This window comes from Aethalodelphis obliquidens, unplaced genomic scaffold (assembly GCF_003676395.1).
Source record: "Aethalodelphis obliquidens isolate GAN/ISIS:26980383/991018 unplaced genomic scaffold, ASM367639v1 scaffold94, whole genome shotgun sequence".
NCBI lineage: Eukaryota > Metazoa > Chordata > Mammalia > Artiodactyla > Delphinidae > Aethalodelphis > Aethalodelphis obliquidens.
This window is the reverse complement of record NW_020838038.1, coordinates 2,442,648-2,462,621: the sequence shown is the minus strand read 5'-3', so window position 1 is coordinate 2,462,621 and position 19,974 is coordinate 2,442,648. Positions and strand designations below refer to the sequence as shown.

Below are 19,974 nucleotides of genomic sequence, written 5' to 3'. Positions count from 1 at the left end.
TTGCTTGCATTAGATTAAAGCTGAGGCAGGCTGCCATTTCTCTGGGTTTTGCTGGGCCAGGCTGGCCTCTACATGTCTTCTCATTCTGGGTCCCAAGATGAAACAGTGGCCACTCTCTAGGACGTGTTGTTCTCATAGCCAAGGGCAGGAGCCAAATGGTGCACAATCCCAGTTACATTGTTCCATTGGTCAAAGCACGTGACGTGGTCGAGCCCAAAGGCAGACAGGAGGGCACTTAAACCCGCCCTGTGGACTCATGGGTAACGCACCCAAAAGTGGGTGGGAGTGTATAATCTATTACAGGGAGGGAGTGAATATTTGGGAGTAATATTCCAACCAACAGCCATCAGCAAATAACTGTTTTCCGCCCTTTATTTTCAACCCTTATACTTTCTATTCCTTTTTCTGTCTTCTTTCAAGCTGGCCCCTCTACAAGGATGCTGAGTAGAATAGATGGTAATAGGCAACCTTGCCTAGTCCCTAATGTTACACAGATTGCTTTTTAAAGTTTCACTGGTAAGCAGGTTGTTTAATGTGGGTTTTCTGTAGATTCCTGTCGTAATGTTAAGGAATTTCCCTTTTATTCCTAGTTTACTGATTTTTTCTTTAGCATAAATGGATGCTGACTTCCAGTGAATGTGCTTTCTGCACTGATTGAGACATTATATGTTTTTTCTCCTTTAATCTCTCAGTGTTGGTAAGTTATATAAATAGATTTTCCAACATTAAACCAAATTTGCTTTCTTCAGACAATCCAAACTTGGTCATGACATAATACCTTTTTATACATTGCTGTATTTGGTTGGTTAATATTTTGCTTATGAGTCCTGCAAAAATGTTTCTAAACGAGAGGCAATTGTCCCTTCATTTGCTGTCCTTGCCTGGTCTTGATAGCAAGGTAACGGGACTTCACAACGTGATTTGAGGACCCCCTGGAGCTTCATCTCCTGGAGAGTTTGTGTATTAGTGGAATTATCTGTACCTTAAATATCTGGTAAAATCTGTCTGTAACATCTGGACCTGTTGCTTTGTAATAAACTTTCAAAATACTGATTCAATTACCCTACTAGCTATGAAACTATTCAGATTTCCTATTTTTCCTTTCTTTCTCATTGTTTTTAGACTCTAAGAATTGCTCTAACTTCCTGTCAGCTCAGCTAATTAATTTTTAGGTTATTTATTTGTTTGTTTGCTTCTTTGTTTCAGGGTATCTACTCTGTCCTATTGCTGGAAATGAAGGTACCAAACCCTCCCTGTCTCTTGTCTTGACTCTTATTTTCACTTTCTGTGGAAAAAATATGCATACACACTTGCACACACATCTGTATATACATACATGTAACACATATAGTACATACACACACACGCACACACATTCAACAAGTTACTACAAGTTTTTTAGCCTAATCAAGTCTCAATTTCTTCACTTTAAAATACGGGCTGTAAAAAAAATAAAAAATAAAAAAATAAAAAATAAAATACGGGCTGTAAGCCATATATAGCTGGGCCACTTTGTAACCCATCTTAGCCCAGTGTTTCATCCAGTCCAATATTTAAAAGTAACTGGAAAACAATTCAAATATCTATTGAATTCTCTCAAAAATGCCAAAAGGGGCTTCGGCTTAAAGATTTCAAATCAGCCCTCCTCCTCTCCAATAAATGTCTCCAATATTTCCATCGTCTCTCACTCTAACCCTTCAAATCTCCTCCACCCATGTGGAGGCAGCTCCTCCCTTTTCTCCTTCTCCCCCTCACCTTCTGAATTTATTCTTTTCTCTCCCACCAGTAATTCTCTGTCCTTTCCAGTGAAAATCAGATCTCAGATCCTCTCGGTCTCATCCTGTCTCTCATAATTCCATTTCAGCTCAGTGAAAGCCCAGGAATGGAACTGGGGTTGGGAGGAGGAGAGGCTGAAAATTCTCATACCTTATTATACACTGCTGCTTCTCACAGGATAATACACAGCTTGAAGGCCTGGAAACAATGAATGGAGAACACCTGGTCCAGAGCCTAAAGCAGGGCAGGCTCTACATAGATGGGTGGATCTGTTACGTTGTACCAGTTCCATAAATCTCTGAGACACAACTACTTGCCAAACAAAGGGTCTACAGCCTCAAGATGGCTTTTTACTTCTACATTATTGTGGTTCTATGGTATTAAAATGTGGGTAAAGATGAGATCAAGAGATGTGCATTGCTTCTTGGGATCAGTTTCCTATGAGCAAATATGTCCTGCTGTTAACTAAATCATGAAAAGAAGAGGTTCCCTCTTTCCAGTACTACCCTCATCACCATCTGCCACGTAAGAGACCAGTAGGTATTCATTGTTTGGAAAGTCCTATTTGTGACATCTGGATCGCATATCCAACCCTTCTGTCACCAGTCCATGACATATGGACACACACACAAAGAAAGGCAGCACAAGAAGCCTGCAGAAGCCAGGGGGCTGGATGTGGTGAAAGTCAGAGGGATGAACTGTTTATCTGGCTAAAGGATGGGGCACGTGTGTAAGAGACACTCTTCCTCCGACAAGCAAGAGTATCTGCATCAGACTATTGTCCTAAAGTGTTATTTGCAGGTTAGGTATTAGCCCTCACCAAAGTTCCTCACATTCTCTAAACAGTCAGCATGTATCCAAGAACATGTTAGAGAGACACCTGTTATCTGCAAGACAAGCTCTGAGACATATAAGAACTCTGACTTTTTTAAATGTCTTGACTTGGTCCCCAACTCAGTAAACTGATGATCTTTCAAAGTTTTTGAACGATATGAGAACTTCCTTTCCTTCAAACACTTCCAAATCTTTTAGCTGCCACCTTCGGCTGGCAGCTTCCAAGCTATTTCTTTAGATCTCTTGAGAAGGCCAGCTGAAACCCGTGGCCACCGCCCCTCCGGCCTGTGGTGCTCCTTTAACAGAGCTTCAGCAGCCTGGCATTTTACTGAAATCAGGAAGCACCGGAAGTAACCAGGAATATCACTTCCTTGGGGACAGGGCCAACGTTATGCTTTTCTATGATGCTCCACTGAATCTAGAATAATTCTGTGTACACAGAAGGTACTCCACCAACATCCCAAGTGATACTTGTGCTAGGTCCCTAGCTTCCCTTGTAGGTAGGTGTGGTCATATGACCAAATCTGGCTAATGAGAGGAACTGGGTGGGACTTTTAGGGAAATCCCTTATAAAAGGAGATAGACAGCTGGCATATATCGTTTTGCCTTTCCCCTCCTTCCTCCTTTCTGCCCCCAAGGGCAAATGGTTGCTACTGCTCTGACAGCGTCTTGGACCATAACGGGATACAGTAAGAATGCAGTAAGAAGGATGAACTAAGATAGAACGAGCATGGGTCTCTGGTAAGTGTGAAGCTTCCAGGCCCACCCTGGACCACCTACTTTTGGATTTTCAAAAGAGAAACACAAATCCTTACATACATAAACCACTGGTTTCGGAGGATGCTTTCTGTTATACACAACTGAGCCTAACCTAACTGATATAAGGGCAATGCCTGTTTTTTACATTATTTTTTCTTCTTTTAAATTATTGTCTCCGGAGAGGACCCCCCCCAACCCTCCCAACACCTGACAAAAGGCCAGGCTACATCAAGATAATATGGCAGCAAAAAAAGGCAGAGGCCCCCAAAGGTAGACTCCCAACACCTCAGACTATCCCCTGGGCCTAACTCAGCCTCTAGACTGGAGCCTGAGGGTAACAATGAGAAGGTAGAAGGAAACTGCCAACACGTAGTCCAGACTGAGGTCGAAATATGGCCTTGAATGGACTTGACCTGTGACTCTGTGCTCTTCTACCTTGACTCAAGGTCTAGAGACACTGCTAATGGAGAGCGCCATCTACAAGTCCTGCATCAACTAGGACCAAGGTGGTTTGATATTAAGAGACTCTTACAATTTTAACTGTGATAATGGGATTACAGTTATATTTTTTAAGTAAAAACTGAAATATTTCTGAATGAAATGAAATGATTCACTTCAAAATACTCTGACGGAAGAAATGGATGGGGACCAAGATTGGAAACAAGACTGCCCATGAGTTGATCACTGTGGATGCTGGGTACCTGGAGAGTCATTATACTATTTTCTACTTTTCTACGTTAGAAATTCTTCCTAATAAAAAACATATACAGGCATACCTTGTTTTATTGCACTTAGAGGTATTGCGCTTTGCAGATATTGTGGTTTTTACAAATTGAAGGTTTGTGGCAGCCCTGCGTCAAGTGTCTATCGGTGGCATTTTTCCAACAGCGTTTGCTCACTTTGTATCCCTGTGTCACACTTTGGTAACTCTCACAATATTTCACACTTTTCCACTGTTATTCTATTCGTTATGGTGATCTGTGATCAGTGATTTTTGACGTTACCACTACAACTCACTGAAGGCTCAGATAACAGTTCACATTTTTTAGCAATAAAGTATTTTTTTAATTAAGGTGTGTACATTGTTTTTTTGGACACAATGCTATTGCACACTTAGTAGACTATAGTATAGTTTAAACGTTAAGTAATTTCTGTATGCACTGAGAAACCAAGATAATCACGTGACCTGCTTTACTGCAATATTCGCTTTATTGCAGTGGCCTGGAATGGAACCCGCAACATCTCTGAGGTGTCACTGCATGACAGTGGTCCAAGGAAAATCACATCAGCAAGGACTGTCTGGTGGAAGGGGAAGTGGGGCATAGAGGCAAATGCAGGTGATGGGTGGGTTTCCCTCCTGCTGGAAGCATAGAGGAACCACCCGTCAGCATCATGCTGTGCGATCATTTCAATTCCAGCTTGGGGCTGTCCCGGCCCACACACAACTTTAATGGAAGGTGCCAGGCAGCCCAACTCCATCCTGTTTACCATTCATCACCGAAAGAGCACTGTGAATTCCTCCACCTCCACATTTACAGTCACAGGGAATGTGTCACCTAGGGCCACTAACATCAAACACTGTTGTAAATTCTACACTAAAATAGCTCTGGGCTCCAGATTTCTTATGAGATTTTATTTTCTACTGACAGAGCCTTGGTGCAAAAAGTTTGAAAAGTAACCACCTTGAAGTGAGAAGTAAGCAAAAAGTTTGAAAAGTAACCACCTTGAAGTAACCACCTCCTCTGCTGATGGGAGGGTTGGGGTCCATCTTTCTGGCAAGCTGGCAGTGTGCGGAGTGCTAACAAATAGGGTAACAATCTAAATGGTCAAATGCAGGGCCAGCATCATCAAAAAGTCTACAAATAACAAATGCTGCAGAGGGTGTGGAGAAAAGGGAACCCTCCTGCACTGTTGGCGGGAACGTAAGCTGGTGCAGCCACTGTGGAGAACAGTATGGAGGTTCCTCTGAAAACTAAAAACAGAGTTGCCATAAACGTCCCTCGACAGATGAATGGATAAAGATGTGGTACATACATACAAGGGAATATTACTCAGCCATTAAAAATAATGAAATAATGCCATTTGCAGCAACATGGGTGGACCTAGAGATCATCATACTAAGTGAAGTAAATCAGACCAAGAAAGACAAATATCATGATTCCACTTACACGTGGAATCTAAAATATGACACAAATGAACCCGTCTATGAAATAGAAACAGAATCACGGACATAGTTAAGAGACTGGTGGTTGCCAAGGGGGAGGAGGTCGGGGTTAGCAGATGCAAGGTTTCATATATACGGAATGGATAAACAACAAGGTCCTACAACATAGCACAGGGAACTATATTCAATATCCTATGATAAACCATAATGGAAAAGAATATATATATATATGTATGTGTAACTGAATCACTTTGCTGCAGAGCAGTAATTAACACATTGTAAATCAACTATACTTCAATAAAAATTTTTTTAAAAATCAAAAAATAAAAAACGTATGGCCAGGAGTAAGAGAATAATAGTATGCTCATACACTGGACTATGTCATAACTACTTAAATGGTGTTTACGAAGAATTTATAATAACACAGGAAGTCCTTTTGCTACCCTCTTAAATGAAAAACTAAGGACACAAAATTCTTTATTCTGTACAACTAAAATATTCAACTATACACAGACAAAAGGAAACACGCTTTGTCTTAACAGTGATTAAACCAGAGTGATGGCATTAGGAATGATTCCTATCCATTTATTTTTCTTGAGGGTAGAGGCACACCTGGGGCATGGCATTAGTAAAATGCAGAGGTCTTTAAAGCATAGGTTTTCAGCCAGGGACTCTTTTTTTTTTTTTTTTGCGGTACGCGGGGCCTCTCCCGTTGCGGAGCACAGGCTCCAGACGTGCAGGCTCAGCGGCCATGGCCCACAGGCCCAGCCGCTCTGCGGCATGTGGGATCTTCCTGAACCGGGGCATGAACCCGCGTCCCCTGCATCGGCAAGTGGACTCTCAACCACTGTGCTACCAGGGAAGCCCAGCCAGGGACTCTTAACTGGGAACCATGGATACAATTCAGGTAAACTTGGCTGGGGGAAAAAAACAAACACACACACACACACACACATTTTTGTTTTCACTAACCTCTAACTGGAAATTTTTTTCTTCTGAATTTTTTTGTAGTAAAACAAACATAACATGGAATTTACCATTTTAACCGTTTGTAAGTATACAGTTTAGTGGCATTAAGTACATTCGCGCTGGTGCGCAACAAGTCACCACCACCCAGCTCCAAAGTAAAATGTAACATTGCCTTTAATTATGGATGTAGTCAAAGAACCACAGTAATTTACCAGGACCTGTGACTTTGCCCCCAACCGAAATCAAAGCTCCTTTCGTATCACATCATAGCTGTTGCAGGTATACCGAACTACTGTTCATGCCCCTCACAGATTTGAAATTAGGTAGTTACGAGAACTGCCACCAGATCTCCTTATTGAATGTCACTAGAGTTGTTATTTAAGTTACTAGATTACAGATTTGTTCTGTAATATTTTGCTAACCATATTTCAATACAAAGGTTTTCCTTTGTATGTAATACCATGCCTAAGCCCCACCCCACACAGCCCCCAGGGCCTTTTCCAGCCCTGTGGGTCCTGAGCATTGGCCCCGTCCACCACCCAAACTTTGCCCTTGCTTAGGCCCTGCCCTCCACAGCTAAGGCCTTCCCCCCACCCTGCCTTTTTTTTTTTTCTTCTCCCACCTCCTCTTTTTTACTATTGTGGTACTGATTTACCTTCCAGCTGTTGATTCATCTATATTTTTATTTTTACAGTCTTTCTAACATATCTGTTAGCTTCCTAGTCTAATTTTATCTTTTACTTTGTCATTGTTCTTTTTTTGCTGCCCCACGCAGCTTGCGGGATCTTGATTCGCAAGCCTGGGGTCAGGCGGAAGCTCCTGTGGTGGGAGCTCTGAGTCCAATCCACTGGACTAACAGAGAACCTCAGACCCCAGGGAATATTCATCAGAGTGAGGCCTCACAGAATTCCTCATCTCAGCACCAACACCCAGCTCTACCCAATAGCCTACAAACTCCAGTGTGGAAAGCATCAGGCCAAACAACCAGTAAAACAGGAACACAATCCCACTCATAAAAAAAAAAATGAGACAGCAAAAAAATATGTCACAGATGAAGGAGAAAGGTAAAAACCTGCAAGACCAAATAAATGAAGAGGAAATAGGCAATCTACCTGAAGAAGAATTCAGAGTAACGATAGTAAAGATGATCCAGAATCTCGGAAACAGAATGGAAGCACGGACTGAGAAAGCACAAGAAATGTTTAACAAAGGTCTAGAAGAACTAAAGAACAAACAAACAGAGGTGAACAACACAATAACCAAAATGAAAAATACACTAGAAGGAATCAATAACAGAGGCAGAAGAACGAAAAAGTGAGCTGGAAGACAAAATGGTGGAAATAACTGCTGAGGAGCAGAATAAAGAAAAAAGAATGAAAAGAATTGAAGACAATCTCAGAGACCTCTGGGACAACATTAAACGCACCAACATTCAAATTATAGGGGGTCCCAGAAGAAGAAGAGAAACAGAAAGGGACCAGGAAATTTTTGAAGAGATAATAGTTGCAAACTTCCCTAACATGTTAGGGGAAGGAAATAGTCAATCAAGTCCAGAAAGTGCAGAGAATCCCATACAGAATAAATTCAAGGAGAAACACGACAAGACACATATTAATCAAACTATCAAAAATTAAATACAAAGAAAAAAATATTAAAAGCAGCAAGGGAAGAGCAACAAATAACATACAAGGGAATCCCCATAAGGTTAACAGCTGATCTTTCAGCAGAAACTGTGCAAGCCAGAAGGGAGAGGCAGGGCATATTTAAAGTGATGAAAGGGAAAAACCTACAACCAAGAATACTCTACCCAGCAAGGATCTTTCAGATTCGATGGAGAAGTCAAAAGCTTTTCAGACAAACAAAAGCTAAGAGAATTCAGCACCACCAAACCAGCTTTACAACAAATGCTAAAGAAACTTCTCTAAGCAGGAAACACAGGAGAAGGAAAAGACCCACAAAAACAAACCAAAAACAATTAAGAAAATGGTAACAGGAACATACATATCGATAATAACCTTGAATGTAAATGGATTAAATGCCCCAACCAAAAGACACAGACTGGCTTAATGGATACAAAAACAAGACCCATATATATACACTGTCTACAAGAGACCCACTTCAGACCTAGGGACACATACAGACTGAAAGCAAAGGGATGGAAAAGGATATTCCATGCAAATGGAAATCAAAAGAAAGCTGGAGTAGCAATACTCGTATCAGATAAAATAGACTTTAACATAAAGACTGTTACAAGAGACAAAGAAGAACACTACATAATGATCAAGGGATCAATCCCAGAAGAAGATATAACAACTATAAATGTTTATGCATCCAACATAGGAGCACCTCAATACATAAGGCAAATGCTAACAACCATGAAAGGAGAAATTGACAGTAACAAAATAATAGTATGGGACTTTAACACCCCACTTACGCCAATGGACAGATCATCCAAACAGAAAATAAATAAGGAAACACAAGCTTTAAATGACACAACAGACAGATCTAATCGAAAATTATACAACATTCCACCAAAAGTGGCAGAATACACTTTCTTCTCAAGTGCACATGGAACATTCTCCAGGATAGATCACATCTTGGGTCACAAAGCAAGCCTCAGTAAATTTAAGAAAATTGAAATCGTATCAAGCATCTTTTCTGACCACAATGCTATGAGATTGGAAATCAATTACAGGAAAAAAAAAACTGTAAAAAACACAAATACAAGGAGGCTAAACAATACATTACTAAATAACCAAGAGATCATTGAAGAAATCAAAGGGGAAATCAAAAAATACCTGGAGACAAATGACAATGAAAACACGACGATCCAAAACCTATGGGATGCAGCAAAAGCAGTTCTAAGAGGGAAGTTTATAGCTATACAAGCCTACCTCAAGAAACAAGAAAAATCTTAAATAAACAATCTAACATTACACCTAAAGGAACTAGAGAAGAAGAATAAACAAAACCCGAAGTTAGTACAAGGAAAGAAATCATAAAGATCAGAGCAGAAATAAATGAAATGGAAACAAAACAATAGCAAAGATCAACAAACCTAAAAGCTGGTTCTTTGAGAAGATAAACGAAATTGATAAACCATTAGCCAGACTCATGATGAAGGAGAGGGAGAGGACTCAAATGAATAAAATTAGAAATTAAAAAGGAGAAGTTACAACAGACACGGCAGAAATACAGAGCATCCTATGAGACTACTACAAGCAACTCTATGCCAATAAAATGGACAACCTGGAAGAAATGGACAAATTCTTAGAAGGGTATAACCTTCCAAGACTGAACCAGGAAGAAATAGAAAATAGGAACAGACCAATCACAAGAAAGAAATCGAAACTGTGATTAAAAATCTTCCAACAAACAAAAGTCCAGGACCACATGGCTTCACAGGTGAATTCTTTCAAACATTTAGAGAAAAGCTAACAGCCATCCTTCTCAAACTCTTCCAAAAAATTGCAGAGGAAGGAACACTCCCAAACTCATTCTATGAGGCCACCATCACCCTGATACCAAAACCAGACAAAGATACTACAAAAAAAGAAAATTACAGACCAATATTACTCATGAATATAGATGCAAAAATCCTCAACAAAATACTAGCAAATAGAATCCAAAAACACAATAAAAGGCTCATACACCATGATCAAGTGGGATTTATCCCAGGGATGCAAGGATTCTTCAATGTATGCAAATCAATCAATGTGATACACCATATTAACAAATTGAAGAATAAAAACCATAACATCTCAATAGATGCAGAAAAAGCTTTTGACAAAATTCAACACCCATTTATGATAAAAAACTCTCCAGAAAATGGGCATAGAGGGAACCTACCTCAACATAATAAAGGCCATATACAACAAACCCACAGCAAACATCATTCTCAATGGTGAAAAACTGAAAGCATTTCCTCTAGGATCAGGAACAAGACAAGGATGTCCACTCTTGCCACTATTATTATTCAACACAATTTTGGAAGTCCTAGCCACAGCAGTCAGAGAAGAAAAATAAATAAAAGGGATACAATTTGGAAAAGAAGAAGTAAAACTGTCACTGTTTGCAGATGATATGATACTATACATACAGAATCCTAAAGATGCCACCAGAAAACTACTAGAGCTAATCAGTGAATCTGGTAAAGTTGCAGGATACAAAATTAACACACAGAAATCTCTTGCATTCCTATACACTAATGATGAAAAACCTGAAAGAGAAATTAAGGAAACACTCCCATTTACCACTGCAACAAAAAGAATAAAATACCTAGGAATAAACCTCCCTAGGGAGACAAAAGACCTGTATGCAGAAAACTCTAAGACACTGATGAACAAAATTAAAGATGATATAAACAGATGGAGAGAGAGACCGTGTTCCTAGATTGGAAGAATCAATATTGTATGTTGACTATAGTAAAATGACTATACTACCCAAAGCAATCTACAGATTCAATGCAATCCCTATCAAATTACCAACGGCATTTTTTACAGAACTAGAACAAAAAATCTTAAAATTTGTATGGAGACACAAAAGACCCCGAATAGCCAAAGCAGTCTTGAGGGAAAAAAACAGAGCTGGAGGAATCTGACTCTCTGACTTCAGACTATACTACAAAGCTACAGTAATCAAGACAATATGGTATTGGCACAACAACAAAAATATAGATCAATGGAACAGGATAGAAAGCCCAGAGATAAACCCACACACCTATGGTCAACTAATCTATGACAAATGAGGCAAGGATATACAATGGAGAAAAGACAGTTTCTTCAATAAGTGGTGCTGGGAAAACTGGACAGCTACATGTAAAAGAATGAAATTAGAACACTCCCTAACACCATACACAAAAATAAACTCAAAACGGATTAGAGACCTAAATGTAAGACTGGACACTATAAAACTCTTAGAGGAAAACATAGGAAGAACACTCTTTCACATAAATCACAGCAAGATCCTTTTTGACCCATCTCCTAGAGTAACAGAAATTAAAACAAATAAATGGGACATAATTAAACTTAAAAGCTTTTGCACATCAAATTAAAACATGAACAAGACAAAAAGACAACCCTCAAAATGGGAGAAAATATTTGCAAATGAAACAACAAAGGATTAATCTCTAAAATACACAAACAGCTCATGGAGCTCAATATCAAAAAAACAAACAATCCAGTTAAAAAATGGGCGGAAGACCTAAATAGACATTTCACCAAGGAAGACTTAGAGATGGCCAAGAGGCACATGAAAAGATGCTCATCATCACTAATTATTAGAGAAATTCAAATCAAAACTACAATGGGGTATCACCTCATGAAGGTCAGAATGGCCATTATCAAAAAAGCTAGAAACAATAAATGCTGGAGAGGCTGTGGAGAAAAGGAAACCCTCCTACACTGTCGGTGGGAATGTAAATTGATACAACCACTATGGAAAACAGTATCGAGGTTCCTTAGAAAACTAAAAATAGAACTACCAAACTACCCAGCAATCCCACTACTGGGCATATACCCTGAGAAAACCATAATTCAAAAAGAGTCATGTACCACAATGTTCACTGCAGCTCTATTTACAACAGCCAGGACATGGAACCAACCTAAATGTCCATCGACAGATGAATGGATAAAGAAGATGTGGCACATACATACAATGGAATATTACTCAACCATAAAAGGAAATGCAACTGAGTTATTTGTAGTGAGGTGGATGGACCTAGAGTCTGTCATACAGAGTGAAGTAAATGAGAAAAACAAATACTGTATGCTAACACATATATATGGAATCTAAAAAAAAAAAATGGTACTGATGAACCTAGTTGCAGGGCAGGAATAAAGAGGTAGACATAGAGAATGGACTTGATGACATGGGGTGGGAAAGCGAAGCTGGGGTGAAGTGAGAGTAACATCGACGTATATACACTACCAAATATAAAATAGTTGGCTGGTGGGAAGCAGCAGCATAGCACAGGGAGATCAGCTCGGTGCTCTGTGGTGACCTAGAGGGGTGGGATAGGGAGGGTGGGAGGGAGGCTCAAGAGGGAGGGGATATGTGTATGCCTATGGCTGATTCGCTTTGCTGTGCAACAGAAACTAACACAGTGTTGTGAGGCAATTATACTCCGATAAAGATGTATTAAAAAATAAATAAAAGTAAAAAACATTTTTCTGAGAAGGAATGGATAAAACATTATTCTGAGAATGAACTGATGGTTTTCAGCAGACCTCCAAAGGGGTTCACAAGACCAGAAAAATTGAGAACTCCTCAGCAGATGTGTTTCTGACAGATGGAGTAATTAAAGTATTAGCTACCCTCAACATACAATAGTGGGTTTGCTGATGGGTATTCGAATTCCCCTGTTGGCGATGTGGCCTAGTATAAAATGACACCATGCCCACCTGCATCTTCCCAACATCCACTGTGCATTTAGCCCTTAGAATAATCCTGTTTGCGTGTGTCCCTTCGGAAAAACCATGTTTGACAGACCTCAAGAGACATTCTCAGATGAATAGGAACCTAACGGTGGGAAGAGTATGAGAATATCAGAGCAGAATTTAAGAAGAGGAACAAACCAGCCTCATTTTCAAAAAGAATCCATTTCCCTAATATACTTCTTCCTTTATTCAAAAATATTTTTTGGAAGATGAGTTCAGCATCACTAATTAGGGAAATGCAAATCAAAACCACACTGAGATATCACCTCACATGTATTAGGAAGGCTATTATCAAAAAGACAAGAAATGACAGTGTTGGTGAGTGTGTGGAGAAAAGGGAACCTTCGTGCACTGTTGGTGGGAATGTAAATTGGTGCAGCCACTATAGAAAACTGTATGGAAGTTCCCCCCAAAATTAAACGTATAACTACCATACGATCCAGCAATTCCACTTCTGGGTATTTATCCAAAGAAAACGAAAACACTAACTTGAAAAGCTGTACGCTCCCCCATGTTCATTGCAGCAACATTTACAATAATCAAGACATAGAAACAACCTAGGTGTCCACCAACAGATGAACGGATAAAGAAAATGTGGTGTAAATATACAACGGAATATTATTCAACTACAAAAAAGAATGAAATCTTGCTGTTTGCAACAACATGGATGGAGCTTGAGGGCATTCTGCTGAGTGAAATAAGTCAGAGAGGGAAACACAAATACTGTATGATCTCACTTATATGTGGAAACTAAAAACAAACAAGCTCATAGATACAGAGAACAGACTGGTGGTTGCCAGATGTGGGGGTGGGGTGAGCAAAATGGATGAAGGGAGTCAAAAGGTACAAACTTTAAGTTACAAAATAAATGAGTCATGAGGATGGAATGTACAACATGGTGACTATAGTTAATACCGTACTGCATATTGGAAAGTTGCTAAGAGAGTAGATCTTAAAAGTTCTCATCACAAGAAAAATAATTATGTATGATGACAGAAGTTAACTAGACTTGTGATCATTTTGCAATATATAAAAATACTGAATCATTGTGTTGTACACCTGAAAATAATGTTATATGTCAATCATACCTCAATAAAAAGAAATCTGTTTTTCGAATCTGGGGCTGGGCACTGTATTCCTTGGGCGATAACCACAATTTGATGACCTTTCTATGCGTATAAGATTTTCTTTTCCACCAAGTCTCACGTCTCCCATAATTTTCAAATAAAACTGCTCTCTAATGTGGAAAGATATCTGCCTCACCTACAATCACCTTCTCTGAGGGAAGCCCCCACTTACCTCCCACCAAGAGGTCCACAAAGTTGGGTCTCAGGGGTCTCTCTAAGAATTCAGATCCCTGGCAATGGCTGACTGGTCCAGGGTAGAGACCTGACCCAAGCCGAGCCGGTCGGATTCTCTCTCCTGGGAATTTGGGATGGGGCCCCAGTGTCTCTCCTTGGTGCTTTGACCTGTGGGCATGTAAACCCGGGGGTATCAGGTGGGTGAGCCTGGTGAAGTGCCCACAGAGGCTGACAGATAAACCCAGTATGGGACATGGGTGTGCAGAGAGGGGCACAGAGGTGTCACCTCAGGACCACCGGATCCATATTACAGAAACCCCCTTGGGACTGGGGCTGCTCTGGGGAGGACCCCAATTGCTAAGTTTAGAGTTGGTTCCTAAGACACCCAACAGGGCGGCTCGTGATTGTCTCAGGCCCTCTCTTCCCAAGTTTATCCTCAGGGTCCCACCAGTCCTTTCTGCTAAAAAGCAGGAAACAGCCACCCAACTAGCCAGCGTACCTCAGGTCTGCCGATGCTTCTGCGGACCCGCGCTCCAACCCCTTCCGACTGCTCGCGGCTGAGCAGTGAGAGGGTAACCTTTTATTTCATGGTACCGCCATGGGACCACGCCATGCCCAAGGCTAAACAGAGAGTGTTCTGAGGCTGAGCTGTAGACGACAGAGGGCAAGAGGAGGAACAACAAAACAGAGAAATCATCAAGGAGGGACCACCCAAGGACTATAAAATATAGGATACGAAATTCACACCTGCCCCAAGTATTAACAGCTACGATTGTTAAATTGCTTACTCTGCACAAGACCTGGGCTAGGTGCTTTAAAACAAGCATAATGATGGTGAACGCGTGGGAGTACTAACTAGGTTCCCAGCACCCTACTAATGATTTACAATGTTTAACGGGTGTAGTCCTACGACCACCTTTGGCGAGGGTTAATGATAACAGCTCCGCTGGGCATTGACTAAGGACCTCGAACGCTCACTTTATCTGCTTTACATGATTGAAGTCCCTCGACCTCCCCCCCACCCCGCGCTGCCCCATGAGGGAGGTGCTACCTTGAGCTGAAAGAGATCTGTGTGGCGACACAGGGAACACGGAGAAAAACCAACAGGTCTGGGACTCTCACCTGACCATGCCAAAGACCTTGACATTGAAAGGGATCTTTGAGGGTCATCAAATTCAAAGACCCATCTATCCCTGAAGCTCAGGGTCAACTTAAGTAGCAAGAAATCTTGGAGCTTTCATGTGAAGTAGAGCACAGGAAACTCATGGAGGAGGTACCCTTGACAGTGCTATCCGTATTTCAGCACCCATCCACAGCCCCAATCCAAAAGTGTTTCCTCTTTGTGGGTCGAAAGCCTACTCAACGGCATATCACAAAACAGGTATAATCAACCCCCTTTCCAGTTCAAATGCTTGCATACAATACCCGCAATTCCTAACGCTCTTCTGCAAACTGCGTATAATCCTTTCCTTCAAAGATTCCCACTCAAACCAAGAGAGATGCTTCAGCAAGAAGCATACTCTGGAGCCACACAGCCTGGGTCTGCATCCCAAGTTCACCAACGTACCAGCTGTGTGACCTGAGGCCAATTGCTAAGCCTCTCTGTTCCTCAGTTTTTCCACCTGCGAAATAGGAGTAATAAGACTGCCTACCACAAAGAAGTGTAGTCAGCGCTCTAAGAACGTGAGCTGCTGCTACTCAGAGCACTGTGCGGGGCAAAGACCTCCAGGCAGGCAAGCGAGGCTCACCCTAAATGTGCCCTCCCCGAGGCAGGCAATCAATAAATATTTACTGGGTGCTGGGCTGTGGGGCACCTAAAATGAGTTCAATCCTCCACGCCGTACATAACTGTCATCACCTACCTACACCCATCTTGAAGGTATTGGTATTTTACGCCCCGTCCCCTCAATTTGGACTATTTCTGGGTCTTTCCAGACTCCTACAATTAAATTCTATGCACGTGAATCACTGATGAGGTACTTACCAGATCAAAGTGGTCTGCAGAAAGAAAAGTTGTCTACCACTTGCACCCAATTGCAGAGGACTATTTAAGCATCTCTGGCCATCTCCCTAGGAGATTCCCCTGGGAGTCTGAGACGGGCCGGAGAGGGCGGGGTCCTGCTAACTGATAGCCGGCACCCGCCCGGCCCCGCGGGCGTTCTGTAGTCCCGCCCGGTGAGGGCGGCGGCTGCTGCAGCCCGTGCGGCGGGGGAGGCGTGGGGAAGGTGGGCTCGGAGGGCGCCGCGCACCTGCCTCACCGTGACTCAGCACTTCGCTGCCGGCGGCCGCAGGGAGGCGGGAGGCGGGAGGCGGGAGGCGGGAGGCGGGAGGCGGGAGGCGGGAGGCGGGAGTGTGTGGGTCTCTGGGGCCCTGGGCGGGGTTGATACTCCTTGATTGACAGTCCGCCGCCGCGCGGATCCTCTCGCTCCGCCCCCCGCCGCTCCCCCGCCCCCGCCTGACCTCGACGCCCCTCCCGCCCCCTAGAGCTGCGCGCTGGGCCCTGGGAGCGGGGGTTGGACCTGGCAGGTGTTCTGTTCAGGGCGAAGGCCCCAGTGGACCTTCTACGACACCTGTCTCTACCTGGAGTGCGCTGGTCACGCAATCCGAGGAGCTTGGCGGCACGGGTTTCAATCCTGCCTCCACCACTTCTAGCTGTGTGACCTTGGGCAGATGGCTCAGCCTCTTTGTGCCTCCGGTTCCTCCATTGTAAAATGGACATGATGATAATACCACCTGATGGGGTTGTGATGCGAATGAAATGAGCTGGGCAGGTGCTAAGCATTACACAACTGTTGGCTACATAAATAAGTTGCTTGCTGCTCTCTCCTTGCAAGGGGGTGAGGGAATTGGAGAGTTCCCAGGGGAGTGCGGAGTTGCAGAAGCCTCCACGGGTTTCTGTTCTGTAAATACAAGAAAGCTCACTGCCTGGTTTTGAAGAAGGAAAATAAGTGCTGGATAGTAAATGTTTTTGATTTTGCACGTGTTCTCTGGCTACCAAGCCAGTTGGTCTTTGTAGCAACAAAACAGCCAGAGACAACAAGTAAATGGGCGTGGCTGTGTTTCAATAAAACTTTAATTATGGCTACTGACATTTGAATTTCATGTAATTTTCACTTGTCATGAAGTGTTACTCTCTTTTTGGTTTTTTAGTTCAAGTACTTACAAGTGTAAAAACCACTGTTAGCTCGCAGGCTCTAAAAAAACGAGGTAGTGGGCCAGACTTGGCTGCAGGCCTAGTTTGCAGACCCCTGCTTTAAGACAACAGTCCATAGGCATTCCCCCTGATGCCTTATATGTCAGTGGGGCTCAAGTCCCCCCTTCCCACTTTACTCCGATGAGTGAAAGCTAAATGAGAGGGTCCCCCTGGTGGCGCAGTGGTTAAGAATCCGCCCGCCAATGCAGGGGACATGGGTTCGAACCCTGGTCCAGGAAATCCCATATGCCGCGCAGCACATGCACCACAACTGCTGAGCCTGTGCTCTAGAGCCCGCGAGCCACAACTACTGGCCCACGCGCCACAACTACTGAAGCCCACGCACCTAGAGCCTGAGCTCCGCAACAAGAGAAGCCACTGAAATGAGAAGCCCGCGCACCGCAACGAAGAGTAGCCCCCACTCGCCTCAACTACAGAAAGCCCGCGCGCAGCAATAAAGACCCAATGCAGCCAAACATAAATAAAAAAAATAGTTTTAAAAAAGCTAATGAGATAATACACGTGAACCTTAAAAGTACCATGAAATAATATTGTTGCTCATCATCATTCTACTTAACGTCTGCAGGTGTCTCCAAAGAAAATAGAAGCATGGGCTCTCTGTCTGGCACTTGTCAGACCTGGGTAAATACTTCTGCCTTCCCTACCAAAAAGTTCAATGTTTAGCCAATTGCCTGAGCCTGAAACTCAGGATATCACTCTTCCACCTTGAAATCTTGTGGATTCTGCTCCTATTTCTCTTAAGTAGCAATATATCCAGTGCTTCCCATTTTGACTGCCACCATCCATCTTCTCTGATAGCCAAGCCATTCTCCACGTCGCAGGGAAATGGAATAACCGCCTAAAACCTTCATTGCCCTCAAGAGAAAGTCCTGTGATGTCGTTAACCCAGCCTCACCCTCAGCATGCTGACACTTGCTCAAGGATGGACAGACAGACAGACAGACAGACACACACACACACACACACACACACACACACACAGCAGCAGCCCCTCTTTCCATTATGCTCAACTTTTTTAGGCTCTCGAATGTGCATTCACTCTCTTGTCAACTTGCTGTGCCTCTGTCTGGATATTTCTTTCTCCTTGATCTGGCCTATCGCCATTCATCTTTCAGCTCTCAGTTTCCACATCACTCCCTCTAGGAAGCGTTGCCTGTCTGTCCCCTCAAGTCTGGGTGAGAAGTTTGACTTGGCAGTCATCATGACTACACACTGTTGACCAGAGTCATCATTTCTCCTCCTCTGGAAGATTCTATTTTCCTAAGATGGCTACAACAGTATCTCCCATATACACTTGTCTTCTTCTTCAGTGTGACCCTGACACTCCCCCCATCACAAGTGGAGTTTACTTCTCTTCCTCTTAAGTCTAGGCAGGGCCTTTGGCTGCTCTGACCGATGGAATATGGTGGAAGGGGCAGTGTGCCACTTCTGGGCGTGGCTCTGAAATGGCCTGCCAGCTTCTGCTTCCTGCCTTTGGGAAACCAGCTGCCATGTAGGAAGAGTGAGGACTCTGAGACCAGCTTTGTGGGAGAAGCCCACGCCATGTGGAGGAGAGGTCCTAGAGGAAGAAACGCCATGTGAGGAAGGAGACAGAGGCCAAGGACACTGTGGCGCCAGACATATAGACAAACAAGCCATCTAGGAAGTGGCTCCTCCAGGCCCAGCTGCCCCAGCTGATGCCCCGTGGCTAAGACATGAACACCCACCTGTGTGCTTCCCAACTTCCAGACCCACAGACTTGTGAGCAGATAAACATGGTTGTCTCAAGCCACTCAGTTTCCAGGTCATTTGTTTCATGATAATAGATCACTGGAAAATATGCTTTTATGCTAGAAAACAGATGAGGTGGCTTTTCAAAGCTCTGTGGGCTTAAAAAAAAACTCTTACAAATATTTACTCTTTCACTTTGAGATGATAAACAAAATTGATAAACCATTAGCCAGACTCATCAAGAAAAAAAGGGAGAAGACTCAAATCAACAGAATTAGAAATGAAAAAGGAGAAGTAACAACTGACACTGCAGAAATACAAAGGATCATGAGAGATTACTACAAGCAACTCTATGCCAATAAAATGGACAACCTGGAAGAAATGGACAAACCCTTAGAAAAGCACAACCTTCCAAGACTGAACCAGGAAGAAATAGAAAATATGAACAGACCAATCACAAGCACTGAAATTGAAACTGTGATGAAAAATCTTCCAACAAACAAAAGCCCAGGACCAGATGGCTTCACAGGCGAATTCTATCAAACATTTAGAGAAGAGCTAACACCTATCCTTCTCAAACTCTTCCGAAATATAGCAGAGGGAGGAACACTCCCAAACTCATTCTAGGAGGCCACCATCACCCTGATACCAATACCAGACAAAGATGTCACAAAGAAAGAAAACTACAGACCAATATCACTGATGAACATGGGTGCAAAAATCCTCAACAAAATACTAGCAAACAGAATCCAACAGCACATTAAAAGGATCATATACCATGATCGAGTGGGGTTTATCCCAGGAATGCAA

At 42.7% G+C, this 19,974-nt stretch overlaps 1 protein-coding gene across 1 annotated transcript in view; it reads right to left on the bottom strand.

Moving 5' to 3' along the window:
* PIR (pirin) overlaps window positions 1-14,853 on the bottom strand; it is a 108,960-nt gene extending 94,107 nt beyond the window's left edge. Inside the window, 1 exon segment of the mRNA XM_027095767.1 lies at window positions 14,740-14,853. Coding sequence (XP_026951568.1) covers window positions 14,740-14,853 — 114 coding nt within the window.
* Window positions 14,854-19,974: the final 5,121 nt, after the last annotated feature.